At 43.3% G+C, this 20,620-nt stretch overlaps 1 protein-coding gene across 5 annotated transcripts in view; it reads right to left on the reverse strand.

Annotated features, from left to right (window-relative positions):
• The window catches only part of DEPDC5 (DEP domain containing 5, GATOR1 subcomplex subunit), a 175,195-nt gene that overhangs the window by 105,449 nt on the left and 49,126 nt on the right, over positions 1-20,620 (reverse strand). For all 5 annotated transcript variants that reach the window (XM_053589971.1, XM_053589968.1, XM_053589970.1 and 2 more), the window contains exons 15-22: positions 18,344-18,478; positions 17,509-17,570; positions 17,332-17,405; positions 10,566-10,635; positions 7,649-7,685; positions 6,979-7,099; positions 3,121-3,341; positions 1,191-1,394 (exon numbers count right to left, since the gene is read on the reverse strand). In XM_053589971.1, the coding sequence (XP_053445946.1) occupies positions 1,191-1,394; positions 3,121-3,341; positions 6,979-7,099; positions 7,649-7,685; positions 10,566-10,635; positions 17,332-17,405; positions 17,509-17,570; positions 18,344-18,478 (924 nt within the window). The remainder of the gene's footprint in view (positions 1-1,190; positions 1,395-3,120; positions 3,342-6,978; positions 7,100-7,648; positions 7,686-10,565; positions 10,636-17,331; positions 17,406-17,508; positions 17,571-18,343; positions 18,479-20,620) is intronic.

The following is a 20,620-nucleotide window of genomic DNA, read 5'->3' on the forward strand; positions in this document are numbered from 1 at the left end:
TGCTAGGATTACAGGAGTGAGCCACCGTGCCCAGCCTAGACCTAAGTGTTAAACAATGTTAGTAAGGGTAGAAGGAGAGAGCAACTGGGTAGCAGAAATTATATTTGTGAAATCCCAAATGTGAAAGTGGCAACATGTGCAGGAGATCATAGGATTACCTGAGAAAGAGCAGAGCTTCTGAGGATGGGAATGAGAAGAGAGGTTGGGAAGCCTGCAAAGGAGGGCCTTGGTTATCAGAAGGCCACACAGATGTTTTTAGGACGAAGAAACGAGTAAGCAAGGTTTGGAGGACACTGTTTTAGTAAAGTGTATACAAAGGGTGGGAGGCGGAAAAGCACAGAACAAGAAGAGCTGAAGGTCACAGGAGAAGACTCAAAAGCTCTCTTAAGAGCTCTCTCACATGGAGTCAGTGGGGATAGCAAGAGAATGGAAAAGACACCAGAAAGACACAAGTGGTTTCTCTCTGACTGATTATGGCAGAGGTAAGAGGGCAAAAGGGATCATTCCCAACCCCCCTTTTGCTCTCTGACTTCACAGCCAAGACCCCAATGCTTTTCTCACTAATGTACTTTTAAACCCTAAAAGTGCAAAAAAATAACTAGACATTTCCAGGCATTCAGAAGGATGGTTTCCATGAAAAAAAAACAAACAAACCTGGAATGCAATGCATTTGTTCCTTCCCAGCCCAGTAAGAGCTCATTAAGCTGGAGTTCAATTTTAGCTGCAGCATTAAAATCTTACTGTCATCTTCTTTAGGACAGACCACAGATCAAAAAGGACAGACTAGGAAAACAGTGAATGTGAAAAAAAAAATTTTTTTTTCAGTTGTCACAGACCCCTAAGAGAAAGCCACGTACCATAATTCTGTGTAACCAAGACAGCAATATCAATATCCAGAGAGGACTTAGAGAAGAGGGAATGAACAAGAATGAGGGATATTAGTCTCAGAAAAGAAAACAAGTGGCAAAGCAGTCCCTTTCGAGTAGCAAAAAAAATATGCCCTTAGGCTTACACAGCTAATTAGTTACAAAGCCTGTCCAGGAGAAGCCCTGGGATAGCCAAAGTAGACAGGGTTATTCCCCTCTTACTGGAAGCTGAGACACTAGACCAAAAGCACATGAATGATGAGAGATGAGGACCGCGGCTGGAACCCTACCTAGTCCAAGGCTCTTTCTGAGCAACCAACTTACCCACAGGAAAAGTGTGCATCCAGCGCCTTCTATTAGATGTGAGCTTCATAGGCATTCGAGAGGGGGCAAAAGGGTTAATCAGTGCTCGCTGGGGCATGTATCCACCAGGCCGGACATGGAGCATGGATTCTGCGCTGCCTACATGGAACCTCCCTGGTGCACTCGAGTCTCTCTGCGGTGGCTCCATCATGTTCTCCAGGACATCTGCCCGGTATCACAAAAAGAAAGCACAGAGCCATGAGGAAACCAGAACTAAGCAGGCTGATAAGCAGAACTGACAAGAACCCTGGATATCATAAATGTCAGAGAGTAAGAGAGATGAGTAAAATTGCCAAACTATAAAGAATGGAGTATGTTTGGGTTTGTTACTTACTAAATACACAGGAAAAGGGGGTTCAAGTTCCTGAATTACCAATGAAGCCATGTACAAACTTGACAGAAAGGACCACCTATCACCCGGAGACCCTGGACTCGGAGTTAGATGTAATGACTAAATAATGGGACTTGAGTTGTTCCCCTGGGTCAGTGATTTTCAACTGGTGTGTGCTGCAAACATTTTTAAAGACCATTAATTAAATTATTTTTGAAACAAGTTCAAAGCACAATAAGCACTCTTTTTTTTTTTTTAGTTCAACATAATTTAAATGTGCCACGGAAGTTTAACTATAAGTTCAAGTATGCCATGATATAAAAAAAGGTTGAAAAACACTGCCCTGGGAAAAGAGGTGAGTATTTTCTGTATGTGGGAGAAAAAATAAAGATAGATATTTGGTGGCTGGAAGGGCAAACCCTGGCAAAGCTAGTCAATATTTTTTTTTTTGAGAGAGAGTCTCAAGCTGTCACTCTGGGCAGAGTGCTATGGCGTCACAGCTCACAGCAACCTTCAACTCTTGGGTTCAAGCAATTCTCTTGCCTCAGCCTCCCAAGTAGCTGGGACTACAGGCGCCTACCCCAACCCCCGGCTATTTCTGTTGTTTTTGCAGTTGTCATTGTTGTTTTAGCTGGCCCAGGCCGGGTTTAAACCTGCCAGCCTCAGGGTATGTGGCCAGGGTGCTACCCACTGAGCTATGGGCGCTGCCCTCAATTTCTTTACTAAACCCATTTGATTTTCCTTTTGGGCACACAACAAGAATATATCATTCCCAGCCCCTTTGCAGTGAAGCCAAATGACTTAGTTCTGGCAATGCAACACAGGTAAAAGAGACAATGTTCCAATTCCAGGCCTGAACCACAATGATCTCCACGCATGATGCCTGTAATCCTAGCACTCTGGGAGCTCAAGGCAGACGGATTGCTTGAACTCAAGCGTTTGAGACCAGCTTGACCCTATCTCTAAAAATATCCAGGTGTTGTGGCAGGTGCCTATAGTCCCAGCTACTCGGAAGACTGAGGCAAGAGAATTGCTTGAGCCCAGGAGTTTGACATTGCTGTGAGCTATGATACCATGGGCTATCCTACCCAGGGCAACAAAGTGAGACGATATCTCAAAAAGTTAGGAGGGGTCTGTGAAACAGTAGTAGTAGTTGTTGCTGGATGGCCAAGTTACAGGCAGAGCAGCATCTGTGCTCCTGAGTGTTAGACAGGAACAGGTAGTTGAGAGGAAAAGCCTTAAAATGGAACATAGGACAGAGGTTGTTTTATGTATGGTGCAAATAGAAATGGCAAGGAAATAAGCAAACCCCTTTGACTCTAGACCTAAGAAAAACTCTACATTAACATAGGAAAAGGTATATAGGAGGGAACAAGGAGTAGAGATAAAACACAGTGTAAAGCACACATACCTAAAAGCTAAGGAGATTCTCACCCACTGCACTGCTGTGGGAATAATGGAGATGTGGGACTCACACCCCACCCCAGACCACCAATTCCCCACCCGCCCTCCACTACAGTAGGATGCTGTCCCCACTCTGATGTGTGTCAGCACTCTGACCTCGAGTGCTGGTGTAGCCCAAGGAGCTGCTGACTTCATACTGGTGCAGGTGGGGGTGTGGGATCATCAGGATGTTGGTGCTCTTGCCCAGGGAACTGTCGTCAGAAGCCTGGCTTCTCACTTCCTCAGCGGGCAGTGCGCGGCTCGGCAGGGAAGGGCTGGATGAGACGTCGCAGGAGCTGGCACTCTTTCGACTATGACTTTCCCGCTCTCGCACAGACCTGCCAGGCAAGAGACAAAAAGTTACTACCAAGCAAGGGATTCTGTCCCACCTCCTAAACCCATCACCTGCCCAAGCTACTTGGGAAACTAATGACAAAGACGTCCAATGTGATATATGAGTGGGAAATACATAGGAGGTACTTTGCCCTGAGCAGCTTGGAATGTGTAAGAAAGGGGGGAATGACTGATAGTTCTCACATAGCCAAAGTGATGGTATCAGAGCTGTAAAGAAGTGATGGCCCCACCTCATCCTACTGATCAATCTCACATCACTAAAAACAGGGGACCTGACAAGAGACCATGTTATGCAAGACAAAGTACACAGTACCGGAGAAGTCTTCTTGCCCTTAAACTTGAGCCTAAACCTAACCAAGCTTCTAGAGATAATTCACAGTTTAAAAGAAATTCAGAGGGGTGGTGCCTGTGGCTCAGGGAGTAGGGCGCCGGTTCCCTATACCGAGGGTGGCGGGTTTGAACTCAGCCCCAGCCAAAACTGCAACAAAAAAAAAAAAAAGAAAGAAAAGAAAAGAAATTCAGAGAATAAAGGGAAAAGTTAAACATTACAAGGAAACAATCAGCCAAATGAAGAAAGCAAGACATTCTACTGTTAGACACACACACACGAAAGACACATTACAACCAAAGGGAACATGTGCATCTTGCTTAGATGTCTAATTATACAAACCAACTACAGAAATCCGTTTTTGAGATAAGTGGGAACTGTGAATATGGGTTGGCTATTAGAGGACGTTAAGGAATTTTGTTATTAGTAATAATTTTTTAAAGTTCTTATTAGTAAAAGACATATACTGACGTATGTATCAGCGAGGGAGAAAGAAATAGGAATGCCTAGGATTTATTTTAAAATTCTTCAGCCAAAATATAAAATGTGAGAGAAGTGATGAAATAAGATGGGCAACATGGTGACAACCATTCATGATACTAGTATCTCTATCTAAGCACAACTGAACATTTCCTTAATAAATGTTTAAAAAGCAATATATTGGCTTGGATCCTATAGTTCAGTGCCTAGAGCACCAGCCACATACACCAGGGCTGGTGGGTTCAAGCCAGGCCTGGACCTGCCAAATAACAATGACTACTACAACAAAAAAATAGCCAGGAGTTGTGGTGGGCACCTATAGTCCCAGCTACTCGAGAGGCTGAGGCAAGAGAATTGCTTCAGGCCAAGAGTTTGAAGTTGCTGTGAGCTGTGACAGCACAGCACTCTACCAAGGGTGACGTAGTGAGACTGTCTCAAAAAAAATAAATAGGCGGTGCCTGTGGCTCAAAGGGGTAGGGCGCAGGCCCCATATGCTGGAGGTGGTGGGTTCAAACCCAGCCCTGGCCAGAAACTGCAAAAAACAAACAAACAAAAAAATAAAAATAAAGAAAGAAAGAAACAATTACTTATTAAAACATAAACTCCCTAAAGAAAGAATCTCTAGAAGCAGTTAGAAGAAAGATCAAAAAGAGAGAAGCCCAATGGGGAAGTAAAAACTAAGAACAAAAGACTTAGCCCACCAATAGGATACCCTTCTGACATCAGAGCCTTCCTTATCCTCCTGGAAGGATTTTGTTTTACCTAATAGTTTAAATAAAGCCTGAAAATTGATCCCAGGTGCTGACTACGTATTCATTATTTTAACAGAAAATATTTGAGCACCAAAATATGCTTAGCCATTTGCAAGAGGTAGAGCACAGATTAAGATACGGTTTGTGGGCAGCGCCTGTGGCTCAGGAGTAGGGCGCCAGCCCCATATGCCAGAGGTGGTGGGTTCAAACCCATCCACAGCCAAAAACTGAAAAAAACAAAAACAAAAAAACAAGACATGGTTTGTGCCTTCAAGTTACCTGGATACCTAAAACTCTAGGTCATGCTGTTATTGATTAGATAAAAGAAAACCCAAAATCTAACTATGAGAGCAATTTTAAAGACCCAAAAGAAAAGCCCCTAAGTAGCTACTACTGAGGCCTTAAGTAGCATCATGTGTAGGAGACCTAATGTTAATAGCACTTATTCTGAACTCTAAACAGTCTCAGGAAGAGACGTGACAATGGGTTAAGGGAAAAGGATTAAAAAAAAAAAAATCATTTGGGGGCAGCGCCTGTGGCTCAGTGAGTAGAGTGCTGGCCCCATATACCGAGGGTGGTGGGTTCAAACCCAGTTCAAACCTGGCCAAACTGCAACAACAACAAAAAATAGCCAGACGTTGTGACAGGCACTTGTAGTCCCAGCCACTTAGGAGGCTGAGGCAAGAGAATCGGCTAAGCCCAAGAGCTGGAGATTGCTGTGAGCTGTAACGCCACAGCATTCTACCAAGGGCAACAAAGTGAGATTCTGTCTCTGAAAAAAAAATTATGTGGCCACATCAACTTCATTTGAAACAAAATTAAGAGATATAATATTCTCACAGTTAGTTGTACTTAAATATATACATTTTAAAAATCTAGAAAACAGTATTTAGCCAACTAGGGGAGAAAACAAGGTAGAATTCTGTTTCTCACACTCACGCAAAAAAATTCTACATGAAGAATTAAACACAGGTTGGGCACAGTGGCTCATACTACAATCTTGGCCTTCCATGGTGGATTGCTAGAGGTCAGGAATTCAAGACCAGTCTGAGCAAGAGAGAGACCCCATTTCTAAAAAAGATAGCTGGGCTATGTGGCAGGTGCCCATAGTCCTAGCTCCTTGGGAGGTTGAGGCAAAAGGATCATTTGAGCCCAAGAGTTTGAAGTTGCTATAAGCTATGATACCATAACACTCTACCAAGGGCAACAAAGTGAGAGATTCTGTCTCAATTAAAAAAAAAAAGAATTAAACATAAAATTCAAGACTATAGGCTAGGTGCCCGTAGCTCAGTGAGTAGGGCACCAGCCACATATGCTGAAACTGAAGGATTTGAGCCCAACTCAGGCTAGCTATACAATGACAATTGCAACCAAAAAATAGGTGTTGTGGCGGACACCTGTAGTCCCAACTACTCAGTAGGCTGAGGCAAGAGAATCGCTTAAGCCCAAGAGTTCAATATTACTGTGAGCTGTGACATCATAGCACTCTACTGAGGGCAACATAGTGAGACTATGTCTCAAAAAAAAAAAAAAAATCCAAGACTATAAGCAGTAGAATAAAATATAAAATATAAGGCTGGGCATCGTGCCTATAATTTCAGCATTTTGGAAGGCTGAAGCAAGAGGATTGTTTGAGCCCAGATCAGCCTGGGCAACAGAGCAAGACCCCATCTCTAAAAATGTAAAATAAAATTAGCCAATCATGGTTGCATGTGCGCCTATAGCCCTAGCCACTTGGGAGGCTGAGGTAGGAAGACTACTTGAGCTCAGTGAGCTATGATAAGGCCACTGATTCTAAAATGTATGGATTGCCTCTCTTGGCTAGAATGCTATCTTTGTTTTGAGATAATACTTCACAGTAAACAATGGCTGGGACTGAAGAGCCTGAAAAGAAAATCCCTAATGCTCTACACAGCAAGGCTTCCTTCCGGCTAATTTTAAAACATTTTCAAGGTTACTCTCATAAAGGTTCCCAATGGACATCAGGTTTTCCTAAACAATTTGTGCACATGTATACCCTGCCCCCCCCTTCCCACCCCCAAAGTGAATCTGGCAGGAAACCTGCAGGTGGCGAGACGCTGCGCCCGGGATGGGCCGGGCAGCCTGAACACTTGAGCATCATAGGCATCATAATCTACTTGGATGGGGAGGGCGTTCTCAGATTCTTTTGGAGACCCGAGAGCTGAAATACACAAATAATACAAATTGTCATCCAAATACATTTCAAACAGATGCCTTCAGAGGGTTTCCACCAAAATCTGCAAGGCATAGGTGACCATCATCTCCCCTTGGAAAATGGAATAATACTCATCTATCAGGTTTGGGATTAAACGATATGCCAAAGTTATATAGAGACAGTATAGCATTAAAGGAAAGCAAGGTGTGGGTAGCATTTCATTCTTCTGTGATCCTGCTTTAAAAATAGCATCTTAGTATGTTTAGTACTTTAACACTTTCTACCAAATAAACAAATAAATGCATGAATAAATGAAACTTGCTACCTGATCCTGACAACTGATCTATGGAAAAGAAAAACAAGGTTTTGTCATCATTTCACAGTGTTTAGGACCAAAATACAAGGTAGTTAAAGGACCTTCCATAGTGACACAAAAGGAACTCAGGTCTCCCTACTTTTCTGTGAACTTTTAAGTGATTTCACATAATCTTTTTTTGCCATGGGTTAGCTGACTCTTTCTAAAAGTAATGGAAGAAGATCTCAAAAACTACTCACAAGTATCACGGCCATTTTTTGCTTTCTCAGAGGCAGGCTGTAAAATTAAATTAAATAGATAATTAATCACTTTCTCCCCAACCAGAATAGAACATATCACAAGGAACAGTAGGCACGTGGCTGCTCCCCAGGGCAGAGACCATGTCTGAACACTTCCTGTAACTTATGGAAAGGCAGAACTAACGTCTGACACCTACCTACCATGGTCCTTTCCTTCCCACCTCACATCTTGTTTGCTCTCAGAGCCTATCCAGTGGGGACACAGACCTCAAAAATTCAGCACATTGTACCCCACATATGCATGAATGTATTCATGATCTATGTGTATGTGACTTAATAAAAAAATAAAAAAATAAAAAATAAATAAAAGTGAGAATATTCATTTCTAGAAAGGATAAGGAACTTGCCCACAGTCACATGATTAGCAGGTGGCAGTCAAAATCCTAGCCCAGATCTTCATTCTCTTGGTCAATCCACTGTTCAGTTTTGTTTTACCATGGCCAGTTCCTAAGTGACCCAAATGGTATGTGTTTTCCCCTTCCCCACAGCACTGTCACCTGTCTGCTTATACCTAACAGCAGGGGTTCTCAAACTTTTTAAACAGGGGGCCAGTTCACTGTCCCTCAGACCATTGGAGAGCCGGACTATAGTTTAAAAAAAAAACTATGAACAAATTCCTATGTATACTACACATATCTTTTTTTTTTTTTTTTTTGGCAGTTTTTTTGGCTGGGGATGGGTTGGAACACACCACCTCCAGCATATGGGGCTGGTGCCCTACTCCTTCAGCCACAGGCACCGCCCTGCACATATCTTATTTTGAAGTAAAAAAACAAAACAGGAACAAATACAATCACACCGCCTCATGTGGCCCACAGGCCACAGTTTGAGGACCCCTGCAACAGAGCTGAGCACTCTGTAGATCACCCAGTGTGCTGAAATGGAGAACACAGGTAGAGAAAAAAAAACTGATAGAACTATCACTTTTTAGATTTTTTTCAATGAATCTTTTTCAGGACCCTGAGACCTCTCATAACAATATTCATGATCAAGATGCAGATATGTTTCTCCACTTTGGCAAGAATGGTTGTGGTGAAGGCATAAAACCTCGTAAGGCAGGAGAAGGCTTTTTATAGGCAAAGTCCCATCTCCCAGCACTTTACTACTTGACCTGGCCTATTTAAGGAGTCCTCAGATTCCTCCAAATTAGTATTTCCCCTATTAACAGCCCTCCCTGCCAAAAGAAAAAAGAAAGAAAAAGGAAGAAGTGACCCTGAAACTTTTTTTTTTTTTTTTGAGACAGAGTCTCACTCTGTCACCCTGGATAGAGTGTCGTGGTGTCATACCTCACCTCAACCTCCAACTCTCGGGCTCAAGTGATCCTCTTACTGCAGCCTCCCAAGTAGCTGGGATTATAGGTGCCTGCCACAATGCCTGGCTAGTTTTCCTATTTTGGGTAGAGATGGGGTCTCACTTTTTGCTTAGGCTGGTCTTGAGCTCCTGAGTTCAGGTATTCTACCCACCTCAGCCTCCCACTACTCCCGGCTGCTCTGAAACTATTAATGTAACATGGCCACAAATCGGGCAACTCTCAGAGAATTCAGCTCTACTGGAAATAGGCAGAGGAGTGACAGCATCCAGGTCTGGATCCTAGGAGCATAATAGCCTCTTTTTCTTCTTATATTACATCAAAAATACTTGTTTAGGTTCTTAAAACTGGCATTTTTTATTAGTTACAAATATATTTCATCAAGTAGATACTGCATGATTTAGTCAACCATTGTTTTGTTGCTTTCAACTTCTTACTATTATAAATGAAACGAGACCCAGATCTAATTTACCACATGCCCAAAATGGACTTGCCTGGTCAAATGGCATGAACACTGACATTGCTCCCAATACACACGGTTGAACTGCTTTGCAAAATTATCACACACTAACCAGGTACTCAAGTACCAATTTCATCACTTTTTCCAGCATGTAGTATAATTAATAATTTAATATATTTTAAACCTATTTGGTAAGCAAAAAAAAAATGAATTTACTTTCTAGTTGTTTTTTTTTAAGACACAGTCTCAGTTTGTTGCCCTGGTAGAGTGCTGTGGTGTCACAGTTCACAGTAACCTCAAACCCTTATGCACAAGCGATTCTCTTGTCTCAGCCTTCTAAGTAGCTGGGACTACAGGCACCCACCCAGCTATTTATAGAGAAGGGGTCTCGCTCTAGCTCAGGCAATCCACCCGCACTGGCCTCCTGAAGTGCTAGGATTACAGGTGTGAGCCATCTTACCCAGCCCCTGCTTTCTAGTTTGAACTTTCATTTCTTTACTATTAGGATGGACCTTCTTACCATAATTCCCATTTGTGTATCTGTGTTTTAACCCCACTGGTATCTGAGTGGCCTCAGGATCGGAATAAACCAGTCACATCATAATAAAATTAACTTTTTGCATATTTTTCATGCTGTCTATGGGGGTTATCTTGTTATTCATAACTGTAAAGTTGTAAGACAATTTTTTTTTTTTGAGACAGAGCCTCAAGCTGTCACCCTGGGTAGAGTGCCGTGGCATCACAGTTTACAGTAACCTCCAACTCCTGGGCTCAAGAGATTCTCCTGCCTCTGCCTCCCTAGTGTTGTTGCACTAGGACTACAGATGCACGCAACAATGCCCGGCTATTTTTTGGTTGCAGCTGTCATTGCTGTTTGGTGGGCCTGGACTGTATTTGAACCCTCTAGCTCAGGTGTATGTGGCTGGCACCTTAGCTCCCTGAGCCACAGGGCTGAGCCTAAGACAAAATTTCTTAAACCCTGTTCCTGACCCTGGGGGAGATGAAGGGAAATGAAGGTTCCTCAGTACTAAAATAAACACATCAACATGTGACAGTCCCCAAAGGCTTTGCTGGTCAGTGAAACCTACCTTCTTTCCTGCCAGTTTTATTCGTGGGGTGAAACTGTTACAGAAGAGCTGGCTTTTGGATGTGTAGAAACTGTAAAAGAAACCAACAGGGCCATTAATCTAAATCCCTTTTATTTTAACCTCAAGACTTAGTTGAAATCCCAGGCATAGATCAGTCCCCCTGTGATGGAATTTATTTTAAGCTTCACTGATCTTGCAAATTCTAACTTCTTTGGCAAGAAGTGACTATAAAACATTAGTTATGTTTTTAATTGTTGTGCTATTCTTTTTTTCCCCATAAATTATTTTATGCATGCAAATCTTAACTCCTACGTGGATCAGAATCTCCTCCTTGTGGCAGTGATTAAAATCTATTTATACTGTGATACTTTCACCTTGATACCTGGCGTGATGCTACACCCAAGGGAGGTCCCTATCAATCAATCGGCACTTAGTAAGCAAGAATAAAGCAACAAAAGAAAAAGGTTAGTACTCAAGAAAAGATTGCAGAAATCATTAAATCCCAATGCCTTTGAAGAGCATCTTAATATACTCATGTCAGGTATACAAGAAAACCAGAGACTCATCCTTGCCTTGAATATGGTGAATGAATAGAGGCTGTGCAGCCTTTGCTATTACTCAAGCATCTCTCTGTATTCTCTTTTATCTATCATTCACTAGTGGTAAAGATAATTTTGAATATTGACCAATCTCCGCCTTCTATCAAAAGGCAATTTCAACAGATGGCCAATGGATCATGAAGCAATCCTTGTGGCATATTAAGTAGATAACAACTTAAGATGCCACACACAGGCAGCGCCCGTAGCGCAGTGGGTAGGGCGTGGGCCACATACACTGAAGCTAGTGGATTTGAGCCTGGCCCGGGCCTGCTAAACAACAATGACAACCGCAACAAAAACAAAAATAAATAGCCGGACATTGTGGCGGGTGCCTGTAGTCCCAGCTACTTGGGAGGCTGAGGCAAGAGAATTGCTTAAGCCCAAGAGTTGGAGGTTGCTATGAGCTGTGACACCATTGCACTCTACCCAGGGCGACATAGTGAGACTGTCTCAAAAAAAAGAAAGATGCCACATACAGACAGACCTAGAATCCAAATGGGCCCTGGGATTTGGCCTTTCACAGTGGTATTTAGGAAAGTACCAAATAGAGAAGGCTACTCTCTTCCCAGATATTAATTGTAAAACATCTGAGTGTTCAAGTGATGTCAGCATGAAGAAAGGGTTTCTAACACATAGAGCATTATTTTTGAAGGTCAAAAACCATCTAATATCATGGTTTCAAATGGCTCAAATTAAGAGCTGCAGCTTTGCCATGAACTTGTTTCTGACACATAGAGCACTATTTTTGAAGGCCAAAAACCATCTAATATCATGGTTTCAAATGGCTCAAATTACAAGCTGCACCTTTGCCATGAACTTGTTATTCCACCCTAGGCAAGCCACTCTGGAACTTGGTTTCCTACCTGCACAATGTGACTGGATGGTTTACATGATTTCTAAGATAAATTCCTGTGATCCCAAAAATCTGTTTTGTAACTCTTCCTTTTTTTTTTTTTTTTTAGACAGAGTCTCACTCTGTTGCCCCAGGCTAGAGTGCTGTGACATCATAGCTCACAGCAACCTCAAACTCGGGCTCAAGTTCTCCTGCTGCCTCAGCCTCCTGAGTAGCTGGGACTACTGGTGCCTGTCATAATACCTGGTTAATTTTTCTATTTTTAGTAGAGTCAAGTCTTGTTCCTGCTCAGGCTGGTCTTAAACTCCTGACCTCAAACAATCCACCTACCTTGGTCTCCCAGAGAGCTAGGATTACAGGCGTGAGCTACCACACCAGGTCAGTATTGTAACTTTTAACATACCTGACATTACTTTCTGGATCAATTTTCATTATTAGACAATTATACTTTGGGAGTATTAAGTCTTCACTGAAGACAATTTGATTATGTTTAGTAAACTCAGGCCTTAACATAGTGGGAATACCTTGCCTGTTTCTAAAGAGGCTTTGCTGGGGGGCGCCTGTGGCTCAAAGGGGTAGGGCGCTGGTCCCATATGCCGGAGGTGGCAGTTTCAAACCCAGCCCTGGCCAAAAAAAAAAAACAAAAAACCACACACACACACAAAAAAAGAGGCTTTGCTGACTAGAAAAGAACAAGAGCCCCTGTGAGCAGCTGTCCATCTCAGGGCCTTGTGTTCCCATCCCCAAGTGGCATAGGCAAACAAAGCTTACAATGAAATGAAAAGCAGGCCTCAGGCCTTCACGCATCTCAGATTCTAAAGCACGAGGTTCCATCCTCCATCTTAACTAGCATCAGAGAAGCAATTCAGGATGAAAAATAAAGTGAAAAATTCAGGAAACTTTCAAGTTGCTCTAAAGTAAAATTTAAGGAAACTACAATACTTTATATATACAACTTTGTGTGTACTATGGTTATTTTTTACCTTATTTCCTGAACTAAACTGAAAACCATAAAATGTGATATATAATTAAAGAGCAGCTATTTTTTTTTTTACTGGCAATTGAATCTGAATGTCCATTAAAAGACGCCACGGCACTCTACCGAGGGCAGTAAAGTGAGACTCTGTCTCTACAAACAAAAAAAAAAAAATTACAGATCCAAAGATAGAGGCTGACAAAAAAATAAGTTACTCTGAAATAGTGAAAAAAAGAAATCAGCTCTATCTTACCAGGTTTTTATTTTTATTTTCTTTTATTTTTAATTTTTTGTAGGGACACAGTCTTGCTATGCTGTTCACGCTGGTTTTGAACTCCTACCCTCAAGTAATACTCCTGCTTTGGCCACCCAGGTGTGAGCCACTGTGCTCAGCCAAGAATCAGGTTTTTAAAATAATGGTAATATAGGCCAGGCATGGGGTACAGAGGCTCACACCTGTAATCCTAACACTCAAGGAGGCCAAAGTGGTTGGATTGCGTAAGCTCAGGAGTTCAAGACCAGCCTAAGCAAGAGCAAGACCCATCTCTACTAAAAATAGAAAAACTAGCCAGGCGTGGTGGCAGGTGACTGTACACCTAGCTACTAGGGAGGCTGAGGTAAGAGGATCACTTGAGCCCAAGAGTTTGAGGTTTCTGTGAGCTATGATGCCACAGCACTCTAACCCAGAGTGAGAGAGTGAGACTCTGTCTCAAAAAACATAAAAAAATAATAATAATGGTGGCTTGGCACCCGTAGCACAGTCGTTACAGCGCCAGCCACATACATTGAGGTTGGCGGGTTCAAATCCAGCCCGGGTCAGCTAAACAATAATGACAACTGCAACAACAACAAAAAATAGCTGGCTTTTGGCCAGTGCCAGTGGCTCAGTAGGTAGGGCGCCGGCCCCTACCCCCCTAACGAGGGTGGCGTGTTTGAACTCGGCCCCGGCCCAACTGCAACAAAAGAATAGCTGGGCATTGTGGTAGGCGCCTGTAGTCCCAGCTACTCAGGAGGCTGAGGCAAGAGAATCACCTAAGCCCAGGAGTTGGAGGTTGCTATGAGAGCTGTGATGCAATGACACTCTATGGAGGGCAATAAAGTAAGACTCTGTCTCTAAAAAAAAAAAAAAAATAGCCAGGTGTTGTGGCGGGTGCCTGTAGTCCCATTACTTGGGAGCCTGAGGCAAGAGAATCGCTTAAGCCGAAGAGTTTGAGGTTGCTGTGAGCTGTGACACCACAGCACTCTACTCAGGATGACATAGTGAGACTCTGTCTCAAAAACAAACAAAAAAAGAAATAATAATAATGGGAACATAAACATAAGATGAGAAAGATTATGAAGGCATATTATAATGAAGTAGTCACTTTTTAAAAATAAGTAATGACCTTATCAGGCCATGCAATGGCAACATACAAAACTAAACATCATTAAAAGTATAACTTAGCCGGGCGTGGTGGCTCACGCCTGTAATCCCAGCACTGTGGGAGGCTGAGGAGGGAGAATCGCTTGAGCTCAGGAGTTCGAGACTCGCCTGAGCGACAGTGAGACCCCGACTCGTGAAAAAAATGGAAAAACCCAGCCGGGCGCCGCGGCGAGCGCCTGTAATCCCAGCGGCTTCCGGAGGCTGAGGCAGCGGGGTGCCCGCAGCCCGAGTCTGAGGTTGTGGCGAGCTACCACGCCCACTGCACTCTGCTCAGGGGCATAGGGTGGGACCCTGTCTCAACAACAAAAAAAAAGTATAACTTATATATACATATAAAGAACATAGGTGACCAGACAGTAAGTATCTCATTGGGCTCCCAGAGAAGATAGACATACTTGGAACCGGATAATTATAATGTGACCCTTTTCATCTTCACAGAACTGGCCAAAATGACTATTCCTTGCTCATTCATGGCTCTTCACCTATGAGTACTTATAGGTGACCAGAAGAACCACTTTACTGATGGCAATCTAGCCCATAACAAAGTTAAAATATAGCTGCAATCAAAATTTGTGATGAGTTTTCAAGCTGTAAAGATTTACAACAAAACAGAAGCTAAGGGCGGCGCCTGTGGCTCAGCGGGTAGGGCGCCGGCCCCATATGCCAAGGGTGGCAGGTTCAAACCCAGCCCCGGCCAAACTGCAACAACAACAACAAAAAAAAACAGAAGCTAAAACTGAAGCTTATGTTGCACTGAGGAAAGAGCCCGGTGGTTTTCTGCTCCTGGTTTTCTGCTCCTCCTAAGTCCTGGCCATAGACAAATAACCCAAAGAAAGACAGAAAGCTCTGGAAGCATGAAAGGGAAAGCAGCTATTGGATACTGGAGGCAGCGCAGGAAGAATTCAGGGAAGAGAGATGACAAGAGCTGGGTCTAGGGGATAAATAGGCATTTGTGAGGGAAGGGCAGACAGAGAGGCCCTCTAGAAGTGAAGTGCTTCCCTGAAAAATAAAGAGGGCAGTGGTGGGCAAGGAGCTTCAGGTGTCAAATATTTCAGTCTCTTGGTTTTGTTGTTGTTGTTGATTCATTGAGGGTACAAGAAACCAGGTTACACTGATTGCATTTGTTAGGTAAAGTCCCTCTTACAATTGTATCTTGCAAATATTTCAGTCTTTATCAAATTTGGTGTGAAGAATCAGAGGGAAAGAGCAGGAGGATTTTGTTTTCACAAAAGTGACTCTGGCAAACAGCGGTTGCTGGACGCCAGTCCCTAGACCCCCAGGGTTTGAGGTGCTACCTCAGGGCCTGCCACAGAGGGCAGAGAGGAACACTAATTCATTTTGCTTTTTTATATTGGGACTCTAAGACTTTAACTTGAAAAAAGGGCTCTGTTGCTTAAGAACAAAATAAAAAAAGAAAGGAAAGAAGAAAAACACTGGTCAAAAGAAGTAATTCTCAATGGGGCATGGGTTGGAGGCCCCACGGGGTTGGAGGGTGGTTTGTGCCACCCAGGGAACAAGTGACAATTTCTGCAGACATTATGTGTGTGCTATTGGCACCAAGCAAGTAGAGGTCAGGACGCTGCTCCCTCGAGCCGCAACACACAAGACAGCCCCCACAGCACAGAATGATCTGGCCCCGAATGTCATAGAGTCAAGGTTGAGAAATAGACACACCAAAAAGATTACTGCCATAGTTCAAAAAGATGAGGATGGGGGCAGGAGGAGAAGGGGATGGATAAATATACACCTATCGGGTATAGTGCACTTTATCTGGGTGAAGGGCACATTACACATACAACTTAGACTCAATCTGTACAAAAACATGGTCAGGTATGGTCACTCACACCTGCAATCCTAGCTGCTCTGGGAGATGAAGGTGGGAGCATTCCTTGAGCTCAGGAGTTTGAGACCAGCCTGAGAAAAGCAAGACCCCATCTCTACTAAAAATAGAAAAAATTGGCCAGGCATTGTTGGTGCAGGCCTGTAGTCCCAGGTACTTGGGAGAATAGGGCAGGTGGATCACTTGAGCCCAGGAGTGTGAGGTTGCTGTGAGCTAGGCTGACACCACAACACTCTAGCCTGGGCCAGAGAGTGAGACTCCGTCTCAAAATAATTAAATAAATAAACAAATCTTTACAAAAACAAAGTATGTAAATAAAACATGTACCCCCTAACACTCTGAAATTAAAAAAAAAGATGAGGCCAGAGATGAAGCAGTGGCACTGGCAGAGGGGCAAGAGAAACTACATCACTGAGGTAGAATCAGCAAGAACACTGAAACCTTGTCCTGTGTAAGGAGGCCTGGGGACTTTTTTACAAATGGAGAAGGCCAGGCACAGTGCTGTTCTACTATGGTCTGTGGAAGTTGGAAACACTAGGACTTTGGAATAATAGTGGAAATAAGCCCTTCAAGATTTGTTTTTATGGGCGGCACCTGTGGCTCAGTGGGTAGGGCGCCGGCCCCATATACCGAGGGTAACAGGTTCAAACCCGACCCCGGCCAAACTGCAACAAAAGGGGCGCCTGTAGTCCCAGCTACTCAGGAGGCAGAGGCAAGAGAATCGCCTAAGCCCAGGAGCTGAAGGGTGCTGTGAGCTGTGATGACACAGCACTCTATACCGAGGGCAATAAAGTGAGACTCTATCTCTACATAAAAAAAAAAAAAGAGAGAGAGAGACTCTGTCTCTAAAAACAAAAAAAATTTTGTTTTTACTTTTTTATCACAGACTGTTCTTGTGTTACTGCTACTGTTTTGCACATGGAGAAGCTTTTTAAGCAAAGGTGAGAACTTCGGTTTCCACATTTTCTTGACAAACGTTTGTGCCATAAAAAAGAAATTAATAAATTTAAAGAGAAAAGGGCAAGGAAGCTATTTGAAACCCTCACCACCTACTACTGATCAAGATAGCACCCACCTGTGGTTTATCCAGTGAGGAATATTATAGTCATCACCCAGACGAGAATCCCGAGGAGCACTCCGATTATGCAACTGCGAGGAAAAAAGTGAATGCACGGGGTAAGTAAGATGTGGAACTGTTACAACTTCTCTGTTTTGGGCTATTCTCAACCTGAAATATCCAAAATCTAATTACCTTGAACAATGGGACAGCATGTAATGGTTGCTCTCCCATGCACACCAAGTCCACACCAATTCCTAAAAAAGAAAAGACAAAATGAGCTGGACGGAGGGGAGTGGGAAAACGTGAGTGTCCCAGTCCATAAATGCTATTATTTAACAAGGTATGAGGCAAAACCAGCTTTACCATCTATGATTTATAACTTCACCAGTGTTTCCTATGCAACAAAGAAATAAATAGATGCATTTTGTCTGGTTCCTCTTTTGAGGCCAGAAAGGAATAAGAACTGTGTAATCACAGTAAAAAAGAAAACCAATTCATGTCATTTAACAGAGCTTTTTTTGTATTGACAGTCAGGATTTGCTTTCCTCACTCCATCTTGTTGGTGAAACAGAAGTTAAATTGGGGATCATGGAGCCAAGCTGGAGACACAAGGTACATTATGCAAAGAGGGCTGAACAAGATGACCTGATGGTGCTTCCCAAGATGGGTTGAAACAATCCTCCCAGAGTGCGATCTCTTGCGTCACTCTACCAATATGTTTGGGGAACTCAGAATACCAGACACACCCTCTAGAGATAAACAACATAGGCTAACGTATCAGAAACTCTCGGGAAGGCCTACAATTATAGAACCTGGTAATTTATGTATGACCCAGCATTTCTCATACTGATTTGACGATGCTACTTTTTTTTTGTCATCTGACGTCTACTGACACGCCTGGATCTTGTGACACGCAGAAGACCTTGTGGCACTCCTCACACTCTAAGAAGTCGGTGAAAGCTCAGGGGAAAGTCAGGCTATACACACACAGACAGAGACAGACAGAGCATGAGCCAGGGAGCGGTACCATTATCTATCATCCTCTGCTTGGTCAGGATCATGAGTAGGCGGTCCACTTCAAAGACACCCACCCCAGGCGTGATCACCACAGACATCTGTCCAGTTCGGTCAAAGTTGCGGTTGATGTAGTGCTTGTCAAACACTTGAAATAAAACAAAAATTCAGAAACCAGCCACAGGCAAGCATGTGTGCACTCTCAGAGGATTATGTCCATATTTCTATTATACCATCTACCACATTCTAGTTGGTTGTCTGTCTTTTCTCTTCTAAATTAAGAACTGTTTGAACTGAGAACTAAGCCCCCGTCACCTCTGTCAATCCTCCTCATGGATGCCTAACACCTGCCTTAATGCAGCTTAAATGCTCAGATTTCATGTGGTTAATTTAAACCATCCACAAATGAGTCTGTATTGAAACTTAAAAGAATCAAATGGTGGCCTCCACCTTTAATCCTAGGATTCTGGGAAGCCGAGGTGGGTGGCTCCCTTGAGCTCAGGAGTTCAAGACCAGCCTTATTGAATTTCCCTAGAGAAAAAAAAAAAAAAAAAAAAAAAAAAGACCAGCCTAAGCAAGAGTGAGACTTCATCTCTACTCAAAAAAAAAAAAATAATAATAATAATAATAACCAACAAAACAAAACTAGCTGCGCCTTGTGACAGGTGCCTGTGGTCCCAACTATTGGGCAAGTTGAGGCAAGAGGATCACTTGAGCCCAAGAGTCTGAGGTTGCTGTGAGCTATGCTATGTTCCGGCACTCTACCAAGAGTGACAGAGTAAGACTCTGTCTCAAAAAAAAAAAAAGAGGCAGCACCTGTAGCTCAGTGGGAAGGGTGCTGGCCGCATACACAGAGGCTGGCGGGTTTGAATCCAGCCCAGGCCAGCTAAAACAACAATGACAACTGCAACAACAACAAAAATAGCCAGGAATTGTGGCAGCCATCTGTAATCCCAGCTACTTGGGAGGCTGAGGCAAGAGAATTGCTTAAGCCCAAACCTTGAGGTTTCTGTGAGCTATGATGCCATGGCACTCTACCCAGGGCAATAGCTTAAGGCTCTGTCTCAAAAAAAAAAAAAAAGAATCAAATATTAATTTAAGAGAGTGGACCAGAATCTTGAGATCACTTGTTAAACATGGCAAGATAATTTTTATTTCTAGCCATCTGCAATTCTTACTATGGAAAGTCAGTGATAGGTGTCACAGCTCACAGAAACCTCAAACTCTTGGGCTCAAGTGATTCTCTTGCCTCAGCCTCCTGAGTGGGCACCCACCACAACACCTGGCTAGTTTTAGAGACAGGGTCTTGCTCTTGCTCAGGATAGTCTCAAACTCCTGAGCTCAAGTGATCCACCAGGCTTGACATCCCAGAGTGCCAGGATTACAGGCATGAGCCACTGTGCCCGGCCAAACAAAAAGATTTTCCAAAAGACACTATATTCTAGAATTCCCCAGCACCTGGGTGCAAGCACATGGGAAGGTGATGCAACAGATGATGTGAGCACACATCATCACTTCCACCACTGGACAGAAAGCTAAGCAGATCTAGGCCTATCCGACTCCCTCTGCTGGGAATGTGAAATTCTGAATACAGGAGAGCAGAACCGGAGTTGCTGGGAGCTGCATACAGCTCTAGGAATTCCTGCAGCTGTGGTTCCCAGAGCCACCAAGGTCCTCACCTATTCCAACATGGCATTTAAGCCTTTCCTAACTGCCCCACTAAGCTCTTGTGTCCTTACAGTGAATTTCCTTTCTTGTTTAAATTAACTTGGTAGGTTTCTGTTATTTGCAAGCAGTAATATTTTAGCCAACACATAAATGCAGGAATAGACACTAAGAAGAAATCACACTGTGATGTGAACAAATGGTTTCTCTTAGAAAAGGATCAATAGTACTGGTGGAGGGTATCATTTTTTACTTAATATGTATACCTCTTTAATATTAAATTCTAAGAACACGGGTTACTTTTGTAATTTTTTTTCAAGCAGATTTTGGGGCGGGGCAGAGTCTCACTATGTCACCCTGTGTAGAGTGCCGTAGCATCATACCTGACAGCAACCTCAAACTCCTGGGCTTAAGTGATTCTCTTGCTTCAGCTTCCCCAGTAGTTGGGACCACAGGTGCCTGCCACAACGCCGGGCTATTTTGTTGCTGTTGTTATTGCAGTTGCCATTGTCGTTTAGCAGGCCCGGGCCAGGTTCGAACCCGCCAGCCTCGGTGTATGTGGCTGGCGCTGAGCACAGGTGCTGAGCCGTTAATAGATTCTTTCTTCTTCTTCTTTTTTTTTTTT

Source organism: Nycticebus coucang, chromosome 4, assembly GCF_027406575.1.
Source record: "Nycticebus coucang isolate mNycCou1 chromosome 4, mNycCou1.pri, whole genome shotgun sequence".
NCBI lineage: Eukaryota > Metazoa > Chordata > Mammalia > Primates > Lorisidae > Nycticebus > Nycticebus coucang.